Source organism: Nomascus leucogenys, chromosome 6 (assembly GCF_006542625.1).
Source record: "Nomascus leucogenys isolate Asia chromosome 6, Asia_NLE_v1, whole genome shotgun sequence".
Lineage (NCBI taxonomy): Eukaryota > Metazoa > Chordata > Mammalia > Primates > Hylobatidae > Nomascus > Nomascus leucogenys.
In genome coordinates, this window is record NC_044386.1 from 90,996,445 (window position 1) to 91,014,239 (window position 17,795).

At 42.7% G+C, this 17,795-nt stretch overlaps 1 protein-coding gene across 2 annotated transcripts in view; it reads left to right on the forward strand.

Annotated features, from left to right (window-relative positions):
- THSD4 (thrombospondin type 1 domain containing 4) overlaps positions 1-17,795 on the forward strand; it is a 634,456-nt gene that overhangs the window by 503,428 nt on the left and 113,233 nt on the right. For both annotated transcript variants that reach the window (XM_030814683.1, XM_012507530.2), the window contains one exon: positions 14,258-14,462. In XM_030814683.1, coding sequence (XP_030670543.1) covers positions 14,258-14,462 — 205 coding nt within the window. The remainder of the gene's footprint in view (positions 1-14,257; positions 14,463-17,795) is intronic.

A 17,795-nucleotide genomic window follows, 5' to 3' on the forward strand; every position in this document is an offset into this window, starting at 1 on the left:
TATGCATTGAGTTCCTTCCATGTGTCAGATGCTTTTTACAAACATAAACTGGCTTTATCATCATAAAACCAACCCAGTAAATTAGGAGATATAATTAATAAATAGTGTCACTAATTATTATGTATTTTCACTTTATGACAGCAAAGTATTTTTGCCGTCAAAGCATAAGGACACTGGATTATTTTCAAAATCCCTACCTTCACTCAGTTGTCCACACCTGGGGTAAGGCTTATTCTTGAGCGGCTGCAGCCCTAGGCACTCCCTTCCACCTGGAATCAGGGAATCACATATAGGCATAATGCCTAGGAGGAAAAAATCAGCTCGTTTAAGTGAAGGCTGACATCAGGAGGCCTTTTGAGCCAGAACAATGACATGATGATAGCTGTGTCTTTGGAAGATAAATGTCACAACCACATGCAGTATAGATTACCTGAAACCACAACATTTAGCCTTTATGCTTACACATCTAGGGGGCATGATTTAAAAGCTCATAAATACAATCTGGATTTTAAAGAAGGGACTGGTGAAAATTAAGAATTTCAAGGTTCTATCAAAGAAGGTGAAGGATCAGTGTTTTTCCAACTGGTTTATGTGTCCTAAATATTTATGTATACAAGTGCATATTGTTAGTGCAGTCACTTGGAAGCCATGTGTGGGCAGCAGATCTGCTATTGCCCTACCTTTCGATTTAAAGTTGGAAGAGAACGGAAATTCTCTGCCAGCATGAGAATCATTCATCTGGCTGCCACCTGAATTACTGTTACGCAACACATTGAGTTGACAGATAACCCTGTTCTTAGCCATCCTTCAAGAAAAGCATGAAGGAGCCTTCATGTTTAAACATTTTAGCCAAATTTCTTCCTTCTGACAATGCATGGAACACAATGTCTTTATTCCTAAAGAAATATTCATATTGGATGTATCTATGGTTAGAAGAGAGAATAATAAGGAATTATCTTTATTTAATTTCTTAGTCATTCTGGTCTCAGAGAGCAAGCTCTCGGGTTGGGTAATGACATCGCCCAAGGAATCTGATGTTTTTCATTGAGCTATAAATATCTCTCAACTTGGCAAACCAATAGTTCCCATTCCCAGGCTGACAAATGAGAAAAATCGTTACTATTTCAGTGGATAGTTTTGGATCTAGGAATTTGTTATGGGAGGAAGGGTGGTGTTATAGATGTCCCTTCATGGGGGGTAAATCAGCACAATATGGGACTTCAGAGGACTTCAATATGGGATTGCAAGGGAATCAAGAGACGCTGTAGGAGATGCTGAAGCAGTGTGGCCAGGCCTCGTGGGAGAGGAGGCCTCGGATAGAGAGTAAAGCCTGTGTGTAAGCACGTTGGGGAAAGCCCGAGAGCAGCCTGAGAGATATGAGTGTATATGTGGCCCTTGGTCAGTCATCTACCAGGCCCTGTTCTTACAGGAAGGGTTTCTGTTGTCCTAAGAGAGACTACAACTAGCAGCGGAAAAAGCTCCTAGACTTTGGGGCCAGAAGGCACTTATTTCAAACCCACCACCGTCACTTCTGTGTAAGCTTTGACCTATTACTTACCTTCTCGGAGCTTTGGCAAAATAGGGATAGTATCTTACCTCCTGGGGTTGTTGAGATAATTAGGCAGGATAACATATTAGGTAAGGTGCCAAGCACGTGGCGAGCGGTCCAGCCATAATAGCTGTCATATATCCATGGGGCCTCCTACTGCCTAAATCCCTATGAGATGCTTGAATGCCCTGATTGCATCTGTTTTCCACCTACAACTCATGTAAGACCGTGACCCAACATGCCCAACCCATAGGCTCCACCCAGCAGTCTCCCTTCCTCTGTTTCTAAAATGAAAATAATCCCTTTCCAGTTTTTTAGGCTTTCCATAGCTGGTGTCCAAGACAAACCAGGAAATATTATCAAAAGAAAATATTTTTTTAAGTTGTTTTTTTTTATTAGAAAAGTAACAAAGATAAAAGAAATCTCTGGAAGCCTTGATCACCATTGTCCCAGAGCATTATTGAAATGCAAATAGATTGTGGCAGTTTACCTGTTACAGCTCCGTCTTCAAACACCACTTGAGAATCATGTGAAAAGAAAGTGGGGTTTCACTGGACAGTGCAAATAGACAAGCCTCCCCTGTTGGTAGAGAAATATATGTAGCTTGTGTGAAAAAGGGGATCCCATGGCCAGACTGCCAAGTGACGCATCTCAAGGAGAAGGAGAGGCACAACATTTTACCAGCCCCTACTGCATGCCAGTTCTGAATTAGGTGCCTTCATTTACACATTTCATTTAAACCTCACAAGAGATTTGTGAATTATACTTTGATCCCTCATTTTACAGGTAACAAAACTAGGGCTCAGAAAATGATGTCACCTGCAGGTGTAATGTGCATTATTAGGAAGGCTCTTAGGTGAACATTCATGTGTCTAGAAGAAAAGATGTTTTGAACATATGGGATGTAGAAAAGAAATTTTTGTTCAATTCTTTAAATCCCAGCAAGTGAACTTCAGATTCAAGGTCCTTAGGAGTGCCCCCATCACTCAGAGCTTCTCTTTGGCTCTTCTCCACCATCTTCTAGTTTCTCCTCTCCCTTTCCTCTCTGTCCCTTTCCTCTCTCTCCAGCACTGGAAGCAAAACTAGGCTTTTCTATTTAGCCAGATCCCAGGGCTTTTTTGTTTGTTTTCTGTTTTTTTGAGACAGAGTTTCATTCTTGTTGCCCAGGCTGGAGTGCAATGGTGTGATCTCAGCTCACTGCAATCTCTGCCTCCTGGGGTCAAGTGATTCTCCTGCCTCAGCCTCCCGAGTAGCTGGGATTACAGGTGCCCACCAACATGCCTGGCTAATTTTTGTATTTTTTTAGTAGAGGTGAGGTTTCACCATGTTGGCCAGGCTGGTCTTGAACTCCTGACCTCAGGTGATCTGCCCACCTCAGCCTCCCAAACTGCTAGGATTACAGGCATGAGCCACTGCACCAGCCTGATAGCTTCTTTTCCTATGCAGAAGCTCTTAAGTAGATCCCATTTGCCAATTTTTGCTTTTGTTGTGATTGCTTTTGGCATCTTTGTCATGAAATCTTTGCCAGTTCCTATGTCCGGAATGGTGTTACATAGGTTGTCTTCCAGGGTTTTTGCAGTTTGGGGTTTTACATTTAAGTCTTTAATCCATCTTGAGTTGATTTTTTATATGGTATAAGGAAGGGGTTCAGTTTCAATCTTCTGCATATGGCTAGCCAGTTATGGCAGCAACATTTATTGACTAGGGAGTTCTTTCAGTTCTGTGATAGTTCATTTGCTCTTCAACCATTTCCTGGTGAAAACAGCCAATAAGGAAGTCAGGAAAGGACTGCCAGCTGCAAGAAGTGACTTCTGACATCCAGAGGAGGGACGGCAGAGACCTTCTGGTAGTTGGAACCACTTAATATAAAGGGTGGCAATCTCTCACACCTCAGAATGCCTCTGAGTCATCTAGAGCAAGAGTCAGCAAGTTATAGCCCATGGGCCAAATCCAGCAAGTAAACAAAATCTAGCATGTGAGCCTAATCCACCTGCCACCTGTTTGTGTAAATAAAGTTTTATTAGAACATAGCCATAAATCATCCATGGCTGTTCTCACGCTGCAACAATCCAGCAGAGTGGCTGCAACAGAGACCATATGACTGCAATGCCTAAGGTAGTTACTCTCTGGCTCTTTACAAAAGAAGCTTGCTGACCCACAATGTACAGCAGCACCTTTCAAACCTGAATGTGCATAGGAATCACCTGAGAATGCTGTTAAACTGCAGATTCTGATTCAGTAGCCCTAGGAAGTGGTGCAAGACTCCTAAAATGCCCCAGATGATGCCTACGCTGCTGGTCCATGGACCACACTTTGAGTAACAAGGGGCCAGAGAAAATAAACTAATGCTTATTGTAAGATTCTCCCCGCGGACCTGAAAGCTTAAGGAGATGAATAACTCCTCCCTTCTCAGGCCCAGTCCCAAGGCGCAAGGCTACTTGCGCCAGCAGCGTGCTCCAGCAAAATAGCAGAAGCAGGAAGAGAGCCAGCCAGAAGGTACGTACCCCCGAAAATCAAGAAAGTGGCCATCCGGGTACAACATAGCAGTAATGTCAGACTAGGACATTTCCTGTTTACAGGAGACTGTAAAACCTTCGCCCTGTCCTCACTTGGGGCTGACGCCATTTTAGGCCTCAGCCCGCCTGCACCCTGGCGCTCATTAAAACAGCATGTTGCTCCACACCGCCTCCTGTTGTCTGTTGGCACACTCTCAGGGTTCGAACCAGTACAAGAACCTTACACTTATTAGTCTTGATTTTTTAAAAAACTGAGAATTATAAAATATACTTTAGAAGGATTCCTATCCAAAAAGCTAAAATAAAAATGCATAGGGTTTTAGAGGAAAATTCCGATGAAAGAATGGGGGAGAGAGAATTATTATAACTAAATTCGATGAATGAATTAATGAGTATCAAGATCTATGCTCAGACCCTTGCTGTAAGATGGCTCCATCAAAGGCCTGTCCCCCAGTGGAGTTGCTGCCTCAAGAACACTAGTATTCTTCCAGGTTCTCAGGCCAGGAACCTTGGTCTTCCTTACTCCACCTTTGGTAGAACATCCATCTTCAGTCCAGTTGGCCATTCCTTCAGCGTGATGTTGGTGGGCCCTTGCCCTCCATTCTAATTTCATCTCTCTGGTCCAGGCCTCCATCACTTTGTGCCCATCTTAATGCAGTTGTCTGTGTGTGTCCCAGTCTCCAAGTCTCTTCCATCTCCAGTCCATTGCCTGTGTTTGCCAGACATCTTCTGAAAAGAGCTTTTCAGCCTGCCATTTCCCACTCAAGAGTCTTCGGATTGAAGATCCCACACTTTGGTTGCCAGCCTTTTCTCTCATCATCTCTTCCCACTCACCCAGTCAGTCCTCTCAGCAGTCCCTGGAGATGGCCCAATGATATCTAAGAAGCCCATATATTCCCCAATGTTGTAACTCATTTACACAGATTTTAAAGCATTTTTCTTGAACATTTTGGAAATACAAGATCTGAATATTTTACCTACCTTTTTTTTTTTTTTGATGTTCCAAAAAAATTTTAAGAAACGAAATCATGCCTTAACAACATGGCAGAAACTTGCACATAAGAGCACAGTAAATATGCAGTCAGCCTGGATCTCTGGGTCCACCCTTCTTGTGTTTCTCAACAGTCATTTTTTTTGTTAATGTTGGATCACTACTTCTTGTACTTAAACTAGTTGTTTAGGTTAAGTACCCTCTTGCAAAGGCTTAGAGGTGCCATCTTGTGGAGAAAAATGCAAACAGGCACATTTGGCTTGTGTGTTAAGGAAATGACAAGGATGCCAGTGTGAATCTCCATCATTGCCTTCTGGCCATGGGGACAGTCCCCTGAGAGCCTTCTGGGGACCTGCATTGGTAGACCCAGGCCATCTGCACTCAGGAGGCCCTGTAAATCAGGCCAATGTGCAAGCAGCCTCCATCCTGGATCAGAGTTCATCAACCCAACTCACTGTTGCCTTTTTGCTGATAATCTAGCTTCCAGAACTCTGCGCTATAGGGTGTAGGCAGTGTCTCTCTGCTCCATTCTGCAAGGAACTTCCTAGTCTTGACCCCTTATCAGCCCCAAACCACAGCTTCTAACAGACCCATCCCATGTGGTTTTTTCCTGCTGCCAGCCCCTCCTGAGACACTAAAAAATTACAATAAAATCTGGCCAGACATATTATGATCTCTTTAAACACAATTCACCATACGGCTCTACACATTAAAAGTAAAGTGAAAGTCTAGAGGTTTCTAGTATTCTATACAAAAATATGGTTACCTTACTTTTATAATAGAGCAATTATCACTGTCAAAAGCTATTTCAGGCCTCTCTCCTCCTTCCTCCATTTCAGTCCATGGAGGAGGAAAATTATGAAAGTAAAGCATTAGAATTTTAGAGTTTGGGATATCCGTACCCTCCAGAGAACGATGACCCTAGTTGGAATTGGGGGAGGTGGTAATTATCTTACAGAATATGATATGTTTACCTTTCGGGACTCCTTTCTTCAGATTTGTAAACATAGCTGCAGTTGATTCTTACCCAGTTTTATCCTACAAGAGCGCCAACATTTTCTTCCAGTTGAGTCCCTTGATAAGATGCTATCCTGTTATGAACTAGGATGAGGTACTGAAAAGTGACAGCCATAAGCTTGATTAAAACCAGATCACTTGTTTTACAATTGCTTTCATTTAGGAAGCCAAAATACCTCTTATCCCATGGACCATTCCTTCTCTTCAAATGAATGGCATTGTCAATTTGATCTCCATTGATTCCTGTTTCCAATTTAATTTTGTGTATATAAAGCAAATTTCCCTCCCTTTAAACATGGCAAGATTCTACATATCAGGGCTGTATCTCTTTTTAAAAGCAAAAAATTTGGCACCAGAAGGGATCTTAGAGATGAGCCAGTTTGAAGAGCAGGTTGGTCCCGTAACTTTGATCTTTTGATTCCTCAACTAGCTGCTCTTTCATTCAACAAATGCTTATTAAACACCTACTAAGTCCCAGGTACTGTGCTCTTTGCAATACATAATCATACTGATGCTGAAGTTAAGCCAAAAGGCAATCTTAAAGAACTCGAGAAGGTTTGATAGCAGTAAGGAACTATTTTTGGAAACTGGATAATTAAGTGTTCTTTGCTTATTAGCTTCTCTGACATTTACAAAGGCTGTTTGTGCACTTCTGTGGAACTGCCATCATTTTAAAGCTTTCTGGGGAATCTGTCATGTGTTCCTAGGTGTCCCATGAGCTTTGGAATAAAGAGCAGTGATTCTCCATTGAGGGTGATTTTGCTCCCATGGGGGAACATTTGGCAATGTCTGGAGACATTTTTTTTTTTTTTTTTTTTTTTTGAGACGGAGTCTCGCTCTGTCGCCCAGGCTGGAGTGCAGTGGCCCAATCTCGGCTCACTGCAAGCTCCGCCTCCCGGGTTCACGCCATTCTCCTGCCTCAGCCTCTCCGAGTAGCTGGGACTACAGGCACCCGCCACCACGTCCAGCTAATTTTTTGTATTTTTAGTAGAGACGGGGTTTCACCGTGGTCTTGATCTCCTGACCTCGTGATCCACCCGCCTTGGCCTCCCAAAGTGCTGGGATTACAAGCGTGAGCCACAGCGCCCGGCCCCGTCTGGAGACATTTTTGTTTGTCACACTGAGAGGGATGCTCCTGGCATCTGGTGGGTAGAAGCCAGGGATGCTGCTAAACATCCTACAATGCATAAGGCAGCCCCCATAAGAAAGACCTTTCAGGACCAAAACATCAGTAGAGCTGGAGTTGAGAAGCCCTCACCTTGAGGAAGAAGAGCAGGCAGGAGGATGAGAAGCTAGGTTTCTAAACCCTGACAGTCCTTCAGCCAAAGCAGTTCTGCTCTTCTCATTTCACATGGTGGAGCTTTGGATTTCCACATGAGATTTTATTTTTGAAGTATATTTTTTCTACTTAAAAAAGTTGAAGACTACTGTGGTAGAAGACAACTCTCTGCCTTCTGTTTGACAGTTGAGTCACTTTGGAACAAATCAAGTGGGTGTATATGATACAGGATGAGGGCGATCAGGGGTAGATTTGGAAGCATCTGCCTGAGCCTTGGTTTTGGCTGCACAGGACTCTGCCCATCTCCCTCTCAACATTTACAAACAATATTGAAGTGATTTGATTGTGTCTGACTTTCAATTTAGACCAGGGATTGGCAATTTTTTTCTATAAAGGGCCAGATCTAAATATTTTAGGCTTCGTAGACTTTACTGTTTGTGTTGCAACTACTCAATCTGCTGTTGCAGCACAAAAGCAGCCATAGACAATAACTAAACAAATGGGAGTGGTTGTGTTCTAATAAATCTTTATTCATAAAAACAGGTTGGGAGCCAGATTTGTCCTACTAGCTACAGTTTGCTGACCCCCGATTTAGACTGTAAATAGGAACCTTGTTTGTTTTACCTTCATGTCTCTGCTTCCTACCACTGAATTGGCACATAGTTGAAGTTGGCTCAGGAAACATTTACTGAACTATATTGAAGGTCAGTTTTACAGGCATAAGTGTTAGAAGATTTTAATGAGAATAACAACTGGAAAAAGATCCACCCAGAATAGATTAACTGTTTCCTTATGTTGAACATTTACGATGTTTCCAATTTTTTATTAATAATACTGTGATGAGCCCTTCATACAGAAACTGTTGGCCTGATTTCTTATTTCCTAGCATAAACTCCTAGAAGAAGAATTTACTGGATCAAATGGTCTATATTGCTAAATTGCTTTCCAGGAAGGTGGTATTGATCTACATTCCTAACCGTAATAACAGGAAGATATTTATCATATGCAAAGGATTTCTTTCAACAGAATGTCATGAATAAATGTTTTGGCATCCATATGCATTTCCACGAATTAGCTCACCGTAAATATAAGTAAATTGGTGTCAGCTACTAATCATTTTAATATTCTCCCATACTGTTCTACCAGCATGATTATTAAGGCACGTTGTTTTACCTGTGGGGGTCATCTCGCCAAACAGTTGAGGTTACCCTATCTCATGTGTTTATTGAGCACACACAGACACATCTGCTTCCCATTAGGGAATCAGGACCTCCACTATCTGAATGCCTGGCACCAGCCTACCCTGCCGTGATGGACAGAGGCCTCCTCCCTGTGAAATTCACCTCCAAATATGTCATCCAGATTGCTCATTTCCCTCAGGAAATTTCATTCAGGTTAATTTTGGCACACAATTGGGAGTAATTCTTGAGCAATTTCTCCTGTGATGGTTTGCAATGTGTAAAATTTTCCTACAACGTGTTGCAAAAATCACTGGAAAAAATGCAAAGGACATCTGATGGTTATCCACTGATCTTTGTAACAGCAAGAAATATCAATTTTGAACTGCAGTACATGGTGAGCAAAAAACATAAAATAAAGGTAGATCAGAGAGTAGATGTTCTTTCTGGCCTTTTTCGATAGGTACTGTTTGAGCAGTGAGAATGTGGAAGCTGTGTGAGGTGTCTTGACTTTAAGGTGAACCTTGGCCAATTTTGTTTTGTTTTTTGCACTTCAGAGTTTTCTGAATTTCACCAAATTTAGAAGAAAATATTTCTGACTAAGAAGTAGTAGAAAGTGTTACAGAAGTATGAGTGGGTCCGGGTGGTTATATGATGATGAGATTTACTTAAAAGTGAATAGACTTCAGACAAAATCAAATACATAAAGGCAATGATGACCAAACCCAGCATTTTCTGAGAAGCCACCATATTGCAGAATTCTGCTAAGTACCTTCTGTGTTTGCCTCATTTGATTTTCCCAGCAGTCCTAAGGGGTAGCTGCTCCATCCCCATCCAGGCAGAAAAAAAATCCCAGGGCTCAGAACAGCTCATCAAAATGTCCAAAGATACAGCACTCATCAGCAGCAGAGACAGCACAAGAACACATATTCTCCTGCCCACCCAAAGCACCCCCTGAAGACACTGCAGTGGTGCCTCTGAAAGAGTCTAGACATAGGTCAGCACTAAGTCATCCCTATCAGCGACCAATTGATCAGCCTCCTGATACACAAACCAGAATTCAAGCCAGATTCGTTTCTGAACACTGTCCTTGGGAAGAAGATCTGGATGGTGATGGAAATGTTTTCAGCACCTACCTCAAAGAGAAGTGACCAATCCAGCATCACACAGCAAGCCAGGGACTGGGCCAGGACTGTACCCCAGGTTTTCTGGTTCCCAACCCAACATTCTTTCCATTATTCCAAACTGTTTTTCCTGATAAATGACATCAGCTAGTGATTATACCTAATGATTATACAGCTGTGTTTTGGAGGAGAATATCAGCTGCTTTAAAGAAAGTCATAGCACGTAATCTATACATGTGATAATAGTTCATGAAACATCAAAAAAAATGCATCTAAAAGATGACAAATACAAACAAGGCCTATTCTTAAGTTAGTAGTATTATACTGCTGTCAATGGCATACCTGGTTTTGACAAAGTGCTTTGGTTATGTAAGATATTATCGTTAGGGAAGGCTGGGTGAAAGAACACCGAAACTCTCTGCACTCATTTTAAACTTCTTATGAGTCTTACACTATTTCAAAATAAAACATTATAAGAAAGTAATGCAATAGGAAGATGGGCTAGAAAGTGTATTCACACACTGTGTGTAAAGTATAATGTTAAAAGAGCCAGTGTAAGAGAGATACATAATGGGGTTTGTCCCTCATAATCCTGCAAGAGGAGAAAGCCAGCGTCACTTCTAGGCCAGGCTCTCTCCAGTCTTCACGGTAACCATGCTTTGAACTTTTCCTCTGCACCTAGGTCACTGTCACCATCTACTCCTTCAACAAAGCTAGAACCCTCAACACGACCTCCAATCCTTTGACCTCCAACTTCTACCTAATGGTTAAAAACATGGGCTTTGGTTTGGGGCCTTGGTTTAAATTCCAGCTGTATCTATTATTAGCATTTTAGCCTTGGGCAAATTACCTAACCTCTCTTCCAAGTCTTAGTTTCCTATAAATTTCAGCAGTCTCACAGATGGCTTTTTAGGATTAAATGGAAAAACATCTATGTTTCAGAGGACCTAGAAGATAGTAAAGACTGTAAATGTTAGACATGATAATGTTGAGGAAGATGGCAAGGGGGAGGATGAGGACAGTCACAAAGGTTTCATTTTGCATCCTAAGCATCTCTCAAATCCCTTCATGCCATCCCCATTCCCCTCATTCAGGCTGGGATATTACAACATCCTCCAGACTCTGTGTACCCAATTGTTAATTATTGACTTTCTAAAGGAGATTTGATCCTGTCCAGCATGACATAGAGCATGCAGGGGTTCCTCATGGCCTGATAGCTTGTGATTCTCTGTGTGTATGTCTGACTGCTCCTGTTAGACCCAGATTCCCAAAGTCAGGACCTGTGTCTGATTCAGCTTGAGATTTTCCGGGCAGCCTTTTCAGTGTAGTCACTCAACAATATCAGTGATGAAATACATCTTTACATGTTTCGATCTTGTCATGGCAGGTCCTTTGTGTCATTCAGATCCTAAACCAGAAGTCATCCCCCAGCCATGCCCTCCTAGACATCTAGTCCAAATCGTCCCTCATTACATCGTCTGATCTTCACAACAGCCCTGTGCAGGAGAAGGGACAGTTGTCATGTGTGTAATTTGCCCTTGGCCTCAGCTAAATATTAAGGTCTTGAATATATGTTGTCTGCCTAGTTCTCATTCTGGAGTTGTCCCTCTTGCTTTGTGAAGTAAAGGAGAGATATTTGGTAACTCCATGGGAACTCAGTCTCTTAGAGGCCTGGGTAGCCACTAGAATACTGAAGAGTGCTCCTGGTATGTTCTAAGGAAGCTATTGATCATGGCTCCGGGGAGACAGGCTGTCACCTTTAGTTCTTGGCATCCTTGTGCAGCCGCATGCTTCACTGAAACCAACCTCCAGGCTACTTGGACATCTACCAGGAAAAACTCTTGCAGCCTTTCTTTCCCATGTCTAGATTGATCTAGAGCAACCATGCTGTGCAGGAAATCTGGTGGGGGTGGGTCCATCAAATTGTGCAGAGCATTTTCATATAATGTCTGATCCACAAGATCAAATAACATTTTGTCTGTGTCTGTGGTTACCTGAAGCTATCCATGCTTGTGTAATTTCCTTGTGATAGTTCCATTCTAACTGGGCTGGGGCTGAGGATTAATGTGATTAATGTGATGTCTGTCCCATCTTTGGCGACTCTCAATCATTCTTGAAATATCTCTTACACCCTAGTTACAGGAGAGAGACTCACTGGACAGTTCATTGTCTCCACTCTATGTAAGGCCCGCTCCACACTGCAGTCATTGTTATCACCGAAAAGCAAGTCTGAGCATGGCTCTCCCCTTCTCCAGACATCTGGGGGTTGCCGATGCCATAGGATGAAAATCTGATTCTTCAATCTGGCAAACAAGATTCTTGACAAGTTCCGCTGAACTCTCCAGCCTCGTATTATCCCTCCCAGCAGGCTTGCACTTCAGCCGTGTCATTCGGTGTTCTTTCCTATCTGTGTACACATTGTTCCCTCTAACAGAAGGACCCCTATGAGAATGAGCTCAGTCTGGACAAGTCGAGTCCAGGGGTAGCAGCAACAGACTGGAGGTTGGGAAGGCAGGGAGTGTGAGATGTCACTAGACAGGGCAGGTAATGGGTGTTGACCACCTCTCCTGTCCACCTTCCCCGTTGATGACAGTCAGAGGCATCTCCTTGATTCAGTTGGAATCTTGCTTTCATAACATGGGTTCTACTATTCAAAACCCCTGTTGGCAGTGACATTTTTTTTTGTTTCAAAGCAAGGGAGAATTCAAGGGGGGTGGGGCTATGGAAATCATGTATGGAAAACATATTCCTTATTTTTTCTGCTAAAATGTGCATGGGGCAGGTTGAGAAGGATTTGAGGGAGGAGAAATACATAGCAAACATGGCAATTGGAAAGGCTAATTGGATGTGGATGAACATATTGAGATGATGTTCTATTACTGTCAGAGATAATGTTTTACAGAGATGCTATTTGTGAAGAGAGACCAGTAATTACTGATGGGTCAATGTGTGCTTGGGAGTATGGAAGCAATAATGCAGAAGGGCAGTGCGTGCAGAAAGGTTTCAATCAGGCATGCAGCTAGAGGGGAGGGAATGGGCACCTTTTGATTTGACTCTGCCCACAGGATTTGATCTATAGGACCTACATGAAGAGACCCAGGGTTGCATAACAAAATCAAAAGTGGACTTTGACTGGTTTGCTGATCACTTTGCCCTTGAGATGTGGTCTAATTATTGCACTTAGAATTCAAGAAAGAGGACAAGCCTGTGATTTGGAGAATATGTGTCTCAAGAATTAGAATACCATTCTGATTTCAAGTATCTTTCCATATCCTCATGACCCAGTGAATAATCCTGTACTCACAATATTTCATTGTCCAAACCATAATCTACTCCCATCTGCTCATGGAAAAGTGACAGAATTCTTTGTTCAGAACATGAGTCCCAATTTTAGATTCAGGAAACATGATCCTGAGCCCTGTGAGGTCAGGAGTGGAAAGCTTCAGAAGTGGAAAAAGATTTTGTGAAGATCATTCCATTTTGTTCCAAAGTTTAATTTTTGTTTTTTTTTTTAAAATAGGGCTTGCTTTGTTGCCCAGGCTGGAGTACAATGATGCAATCACTGTAACCTCATACTCCTGACCTCAAGTGATCCTCCCACCTTAGCCTCCTGAGTAGCTGGGACTACAGGTGTGTACCCTCACACCTGGTTAATTTTTTATTTTTTGTAGAGACTGGATCTCACTGTGTTGCCCAGGCTGGTCTCAAAGTCCTGAGCTCAAGCAATCCTCCTGCCTCAGCCTCCTAAAGTGCTGAGATTACAGGCATGAGCCACCATGTCTGGCCCAAAGTTCAATTTTTGTATGCAACATAAAATGGTTCCAACAGAAACATGAATGAGGAGGAAGAGATAAAGCAAAAGGATCTTAGAATGAGTAATGGGAAGATTTCTTTTGTGGGGGGAGGGAATTCAGGAAAGTCAGAATTCCTTTATACACTAATGAGACCAGCTCTACAAACAGCACTCTGTGATTTAGCAGGTTATGATCTCGTTTGTTGATGATTGTGGCTCTTGCTTACCTTCATCCTTCTGCTCTGGGAAAAGTGCTCTGGGGTAACCAAGGAAAAGTCCTGCTTCTGAGGCCTCTAGAGCCACAGTTACCAGTAGAGGTTCAGCTCCCAAACAATTTAATTTCCTAAGAAACTGGTCCAGGGAACACTACTCTTGGAGGTACTTTGCCAAGTGTAGCATCTATAAGAAGACTTGAGGGCAAACCTCAGTTTCAGATGTGATGCTTGTCATGATTCCAAAGAGATTCTTTATATAAAAATCCCAGCACAGACCATCCTCTCCCCTCCCACAGTCCAACGGGGATTTTCAGAACAACTTCACTGTACAACCTGTTTAAGTACATTTCTAGCACCCTGCATCTTCCCTAGTCTTTTTCCCAGTGTTATTTTTCTCCTGATCATTTACCACCACCAAACAAACTCTGTTTTATTTACTTGTCTGGTTTACTGTCTGTGGCTCCCACCCCACTCCTAGAATATACATTTCGTAAATAGCTAGAAATGAAATTTCTTGCCCAGAGATCTTCTCCCTTCCTTCCTCTGAATGCTCCTGATACATACTATGAGTCTTTTGTTTTCTGTCTTTTTGCAGAGCATTGGCTGTGATGACTACCTAGGCTCTGACAAAGTCGTGGACAAATGTGGGGTGTGTGGAGGAGACAACACGGGCTGTCAGGTTGTGTCGGGCGTGTTTAAGCATGCCCTCACCAGCCTGGGCTACCACCGCGTCGTGGAGATTCCCCAGGGAGCCACGAAAATCAACATCACGGAGATGTACAAGAGCAACAACTATTTGGGTAAGCTTGGTCTTTTTCCAGAGAAAACCATCCGTCCCTGCCAGATGATGTATTCCTTCAGAACTGTGAGATAGACACAGCAGTGTCCGAGAGTTCTGGGGCATGCAAGCAGTGCCCCTGGGGAATGCCAAAGTACCGCCTGGCCTGCGCCTTGAAATGAGAAGCTTGGGTGGAGAACGTTTAAAAAAAGAAAGTCCTTCTTGCGGATAAATATTTAATATCTATACATTTAAACCAGCCTTTGCTTCTCCCAAGAGAAACATGGTTATAAAGTGGATAACAGCCCAAATTGTTGCTCTGAGACGGGAGAAGCTCTTTGCAAAGCGCAGAGACCAGCCAGTGTTTGTTCTGTTGGGATTTGAGGTGGCCAGGGACAATTGATCCTATCTATACCTTCACTCCCTGGAAGTCTAAAGCAAAAGCCATTTTTCCCTTCTTTCTGCCTCATCTGCCTGGGGCAGCAGACCTATACATAGTAGTGTGCATGTCTTCTGCAAAGCTGTGGAATCCTCCAGCAATCATTTTGGGCAATATCATCAATATTGAGAGGCCATTTTTAACCCATTTTTCTACAGATCTTTGTTGATCCTTCCTTCTGGACTTTTGAGCTATTTGCATTCCATCTGATAAAAACCACAAATCAGTCAAACACATTACTTTTTTTTTTTTTGAGACAGAATCTCTCCCTGTCGCCCAGGTTCGAGTGCAGTAGTGCGATCTTGGCTCACTGCAGCCTCCACCTCCCAGGTTCAAATGTTTCTCCTGCCTCAGCCTCTCGAGTAGCTGGGACCACAGGCATGCACCAACACGCCCAGTTAATTTTTGTATTTTTAGTAGAGATGGGGTTTCACCATGTTGGCCAAGCTTGTCTTGAACTCCTGGCCTCAAGTGGTCTGCCCGCCTCAACCTCCCGAAGTGCTGAGATTACAGGCATGAGCCACCATGCCTGGCCTTGAACAAATTACTTTTTACGAATTTCTGATACATGTAAGCGTGTATAAGTTAGTTAACAAAATAATATAAGGGAGCCATTTGTTTAATGAATAGCAATATTCATTTTTATCTTTTAATTATTTATTGAACAGGAACTTACCTAACACAGACTATGTGTGTCAGGCACTATTCTTAATGCTTTGCATGCATTCAGTCTTTGAATTCTCTCCACAGGGAAAAGAAGCTATTCCCATCCCCATTTTACATATAAGAAAGCAGGCATAGAGAGATTATGTACCTTGCCAAGCTCACCATGCCATAACGAGGTGGAGCTGGGGTTCAGACCCAGGCAGTCTAGCTCCTGGTGTAGTAGCCTGTCAAGAGATGATACCCATGGGCAGTCTGGGAACCTAAGTTCCTCTGGTGTGCCACTGGCCGCGCAGCAGTCAATGGCTGCGGCAGTTGAAAGACTATCAAGTCTGCAACTTTCAAATATCGGGATCACCCATAAGTTAACTCCAGACTCGGGAGCTCCATATTCTACAGCTCTTCCGTCCCCATCTAGTCAAATGCAGCCAAAACTAACTTGGTTTTATTGGGGGGAGGAGGAAGGGATGGCAGATGGGACTCTGAGACAAACCCAATCAAAGAAAAACTGTTCAATTTGCTTTGGCAATCCCAGGAGCCACCAGAGTGTCAGAAAACCTAGTTTCCCAGTGAGTGCTTTGTATATTCTTTTTAATAGTGAAAAATAGTGTTTGTGTGTTTCCTCCTTTCTTTTGTACTGCTATGAGATCGCATCTCCATAAACATCCTGCCTCCTAGAATGGGAAATGTTTTTCTGGGGATTATTTGAAGTGTGATTGTGTTCAGATGTACCGGCAAACAATGCCACTTTTTATTAGCTTTGTGTTGCTTTTAGTACATTTTCCCTGGCTATAGTTAGTTCTATTCAGTAAGCAGTTCTCAAGCTTTGCCCCCTGAAGAAAAAATAGACATTCTGGGTGAATATCTACTGGATGTCTGAATGGAAGAAGCTCTCGGAGCCTTGTTGTTTTCATCTGGAGTATGGGAATAAGAATCTTCACCTTATAAGTAGTCATGTGATTCAATAGGATACAGATATTTAAGACTCAGCAGAGCCCCTGACACCTATTAGGCAGTTGACAAATGTTCATTCCCTTTCTTTTGTCTCAGAGAGATTGTCAGTTTTGATTCCATCAAAATTGTGGAATAAACATTTCCTCTTTCCCTAAAAAAGATGAAGGGGAGGGCAGAGGGAAAATGAAGTCAGTGAGGGGTGGGCAGGGTGGTTCATGTCTGTAATCCCAGCACTATGAGAGGCCAAGGCGGGAGGACTGCTTGAAGTCAAGAGTTCGCGACCAGCCTGTGCAACATCAAGTGAGACCCCATCTCTACAAAAAAATTTAAAAATCAGCCAGATGTGGTAACACATGCCTATAGTCTTAGCTACTTGGGAGGCTTAGGCATGAGGATCACTTGGGCCCAAGAGGTCAAGGCTGCAGTGAGTTGTAATCGTGCCACTGCACTCCAGCCTGGGCAATAAAGCAAGACACTATCTCAAAAAAAAAAAGAAAAAAGTCGAGAGGTGATTCAAAAAGTCAAGTTCAACTTCCTATGCCCAACGATCAGTGGGGTGCACATGAAATCGGTAGCATCCATGGCAATATTACATGAGGTCCCGTGTGTGAAGGAGAGAGAGCAGAGGCAAAAGAGCAGGCTCTAGTGAAAGCAGATTCCAGAGATGACGAACAGAGATTCCTTCTAGAGCACCTACATCACCTGGGGTGCTTTGTGTATTCTCTTTTTTAAAAATTGATCTATAATTCACATGCCATAAAATTCATCCTTTTGAAGTGTACGTTGGTTGTGGCCCTTTTCTCTTCACAGGTGTTCTCTTTACCAAACCCACTATTCCTGCTCTGTGAAGTCTGTATATTTTAAAAGTAAATGTACATGAGATTGCTTGAGATCATGTAGAAACCATTACCAGTTGTATCTGGCTATTTTGAACTCTTTGATGGCTATTTTTTACATTGTACATTGTCAAATACTGAAACCTTTTTCAAAGAGATATGTGGTAGGTTTCTCCATAATTTTCTAGTTAACAGTGAAAGTTCTGGTTTTCTTACCTTGTGAGTTCTGGCTATGAAAACTGTATTTTCTATAAAATTTGACTTGATACACAAAATTTACTCAGCTGTTTGTGTAAGTTTGATCTGCAGAATAAGCAATATAAAGGAAATGAATACTTCACATTTGTATCACTGCTTTCAAGATTCCAGAACCTTTTTTTTTTTTTTTCCGAGACGGAGTCTCACTCTGTCGCCCAGGCTGGAGTGCAGTGGCACCATCTCAGCTCACTGCAAGCTCTACCTC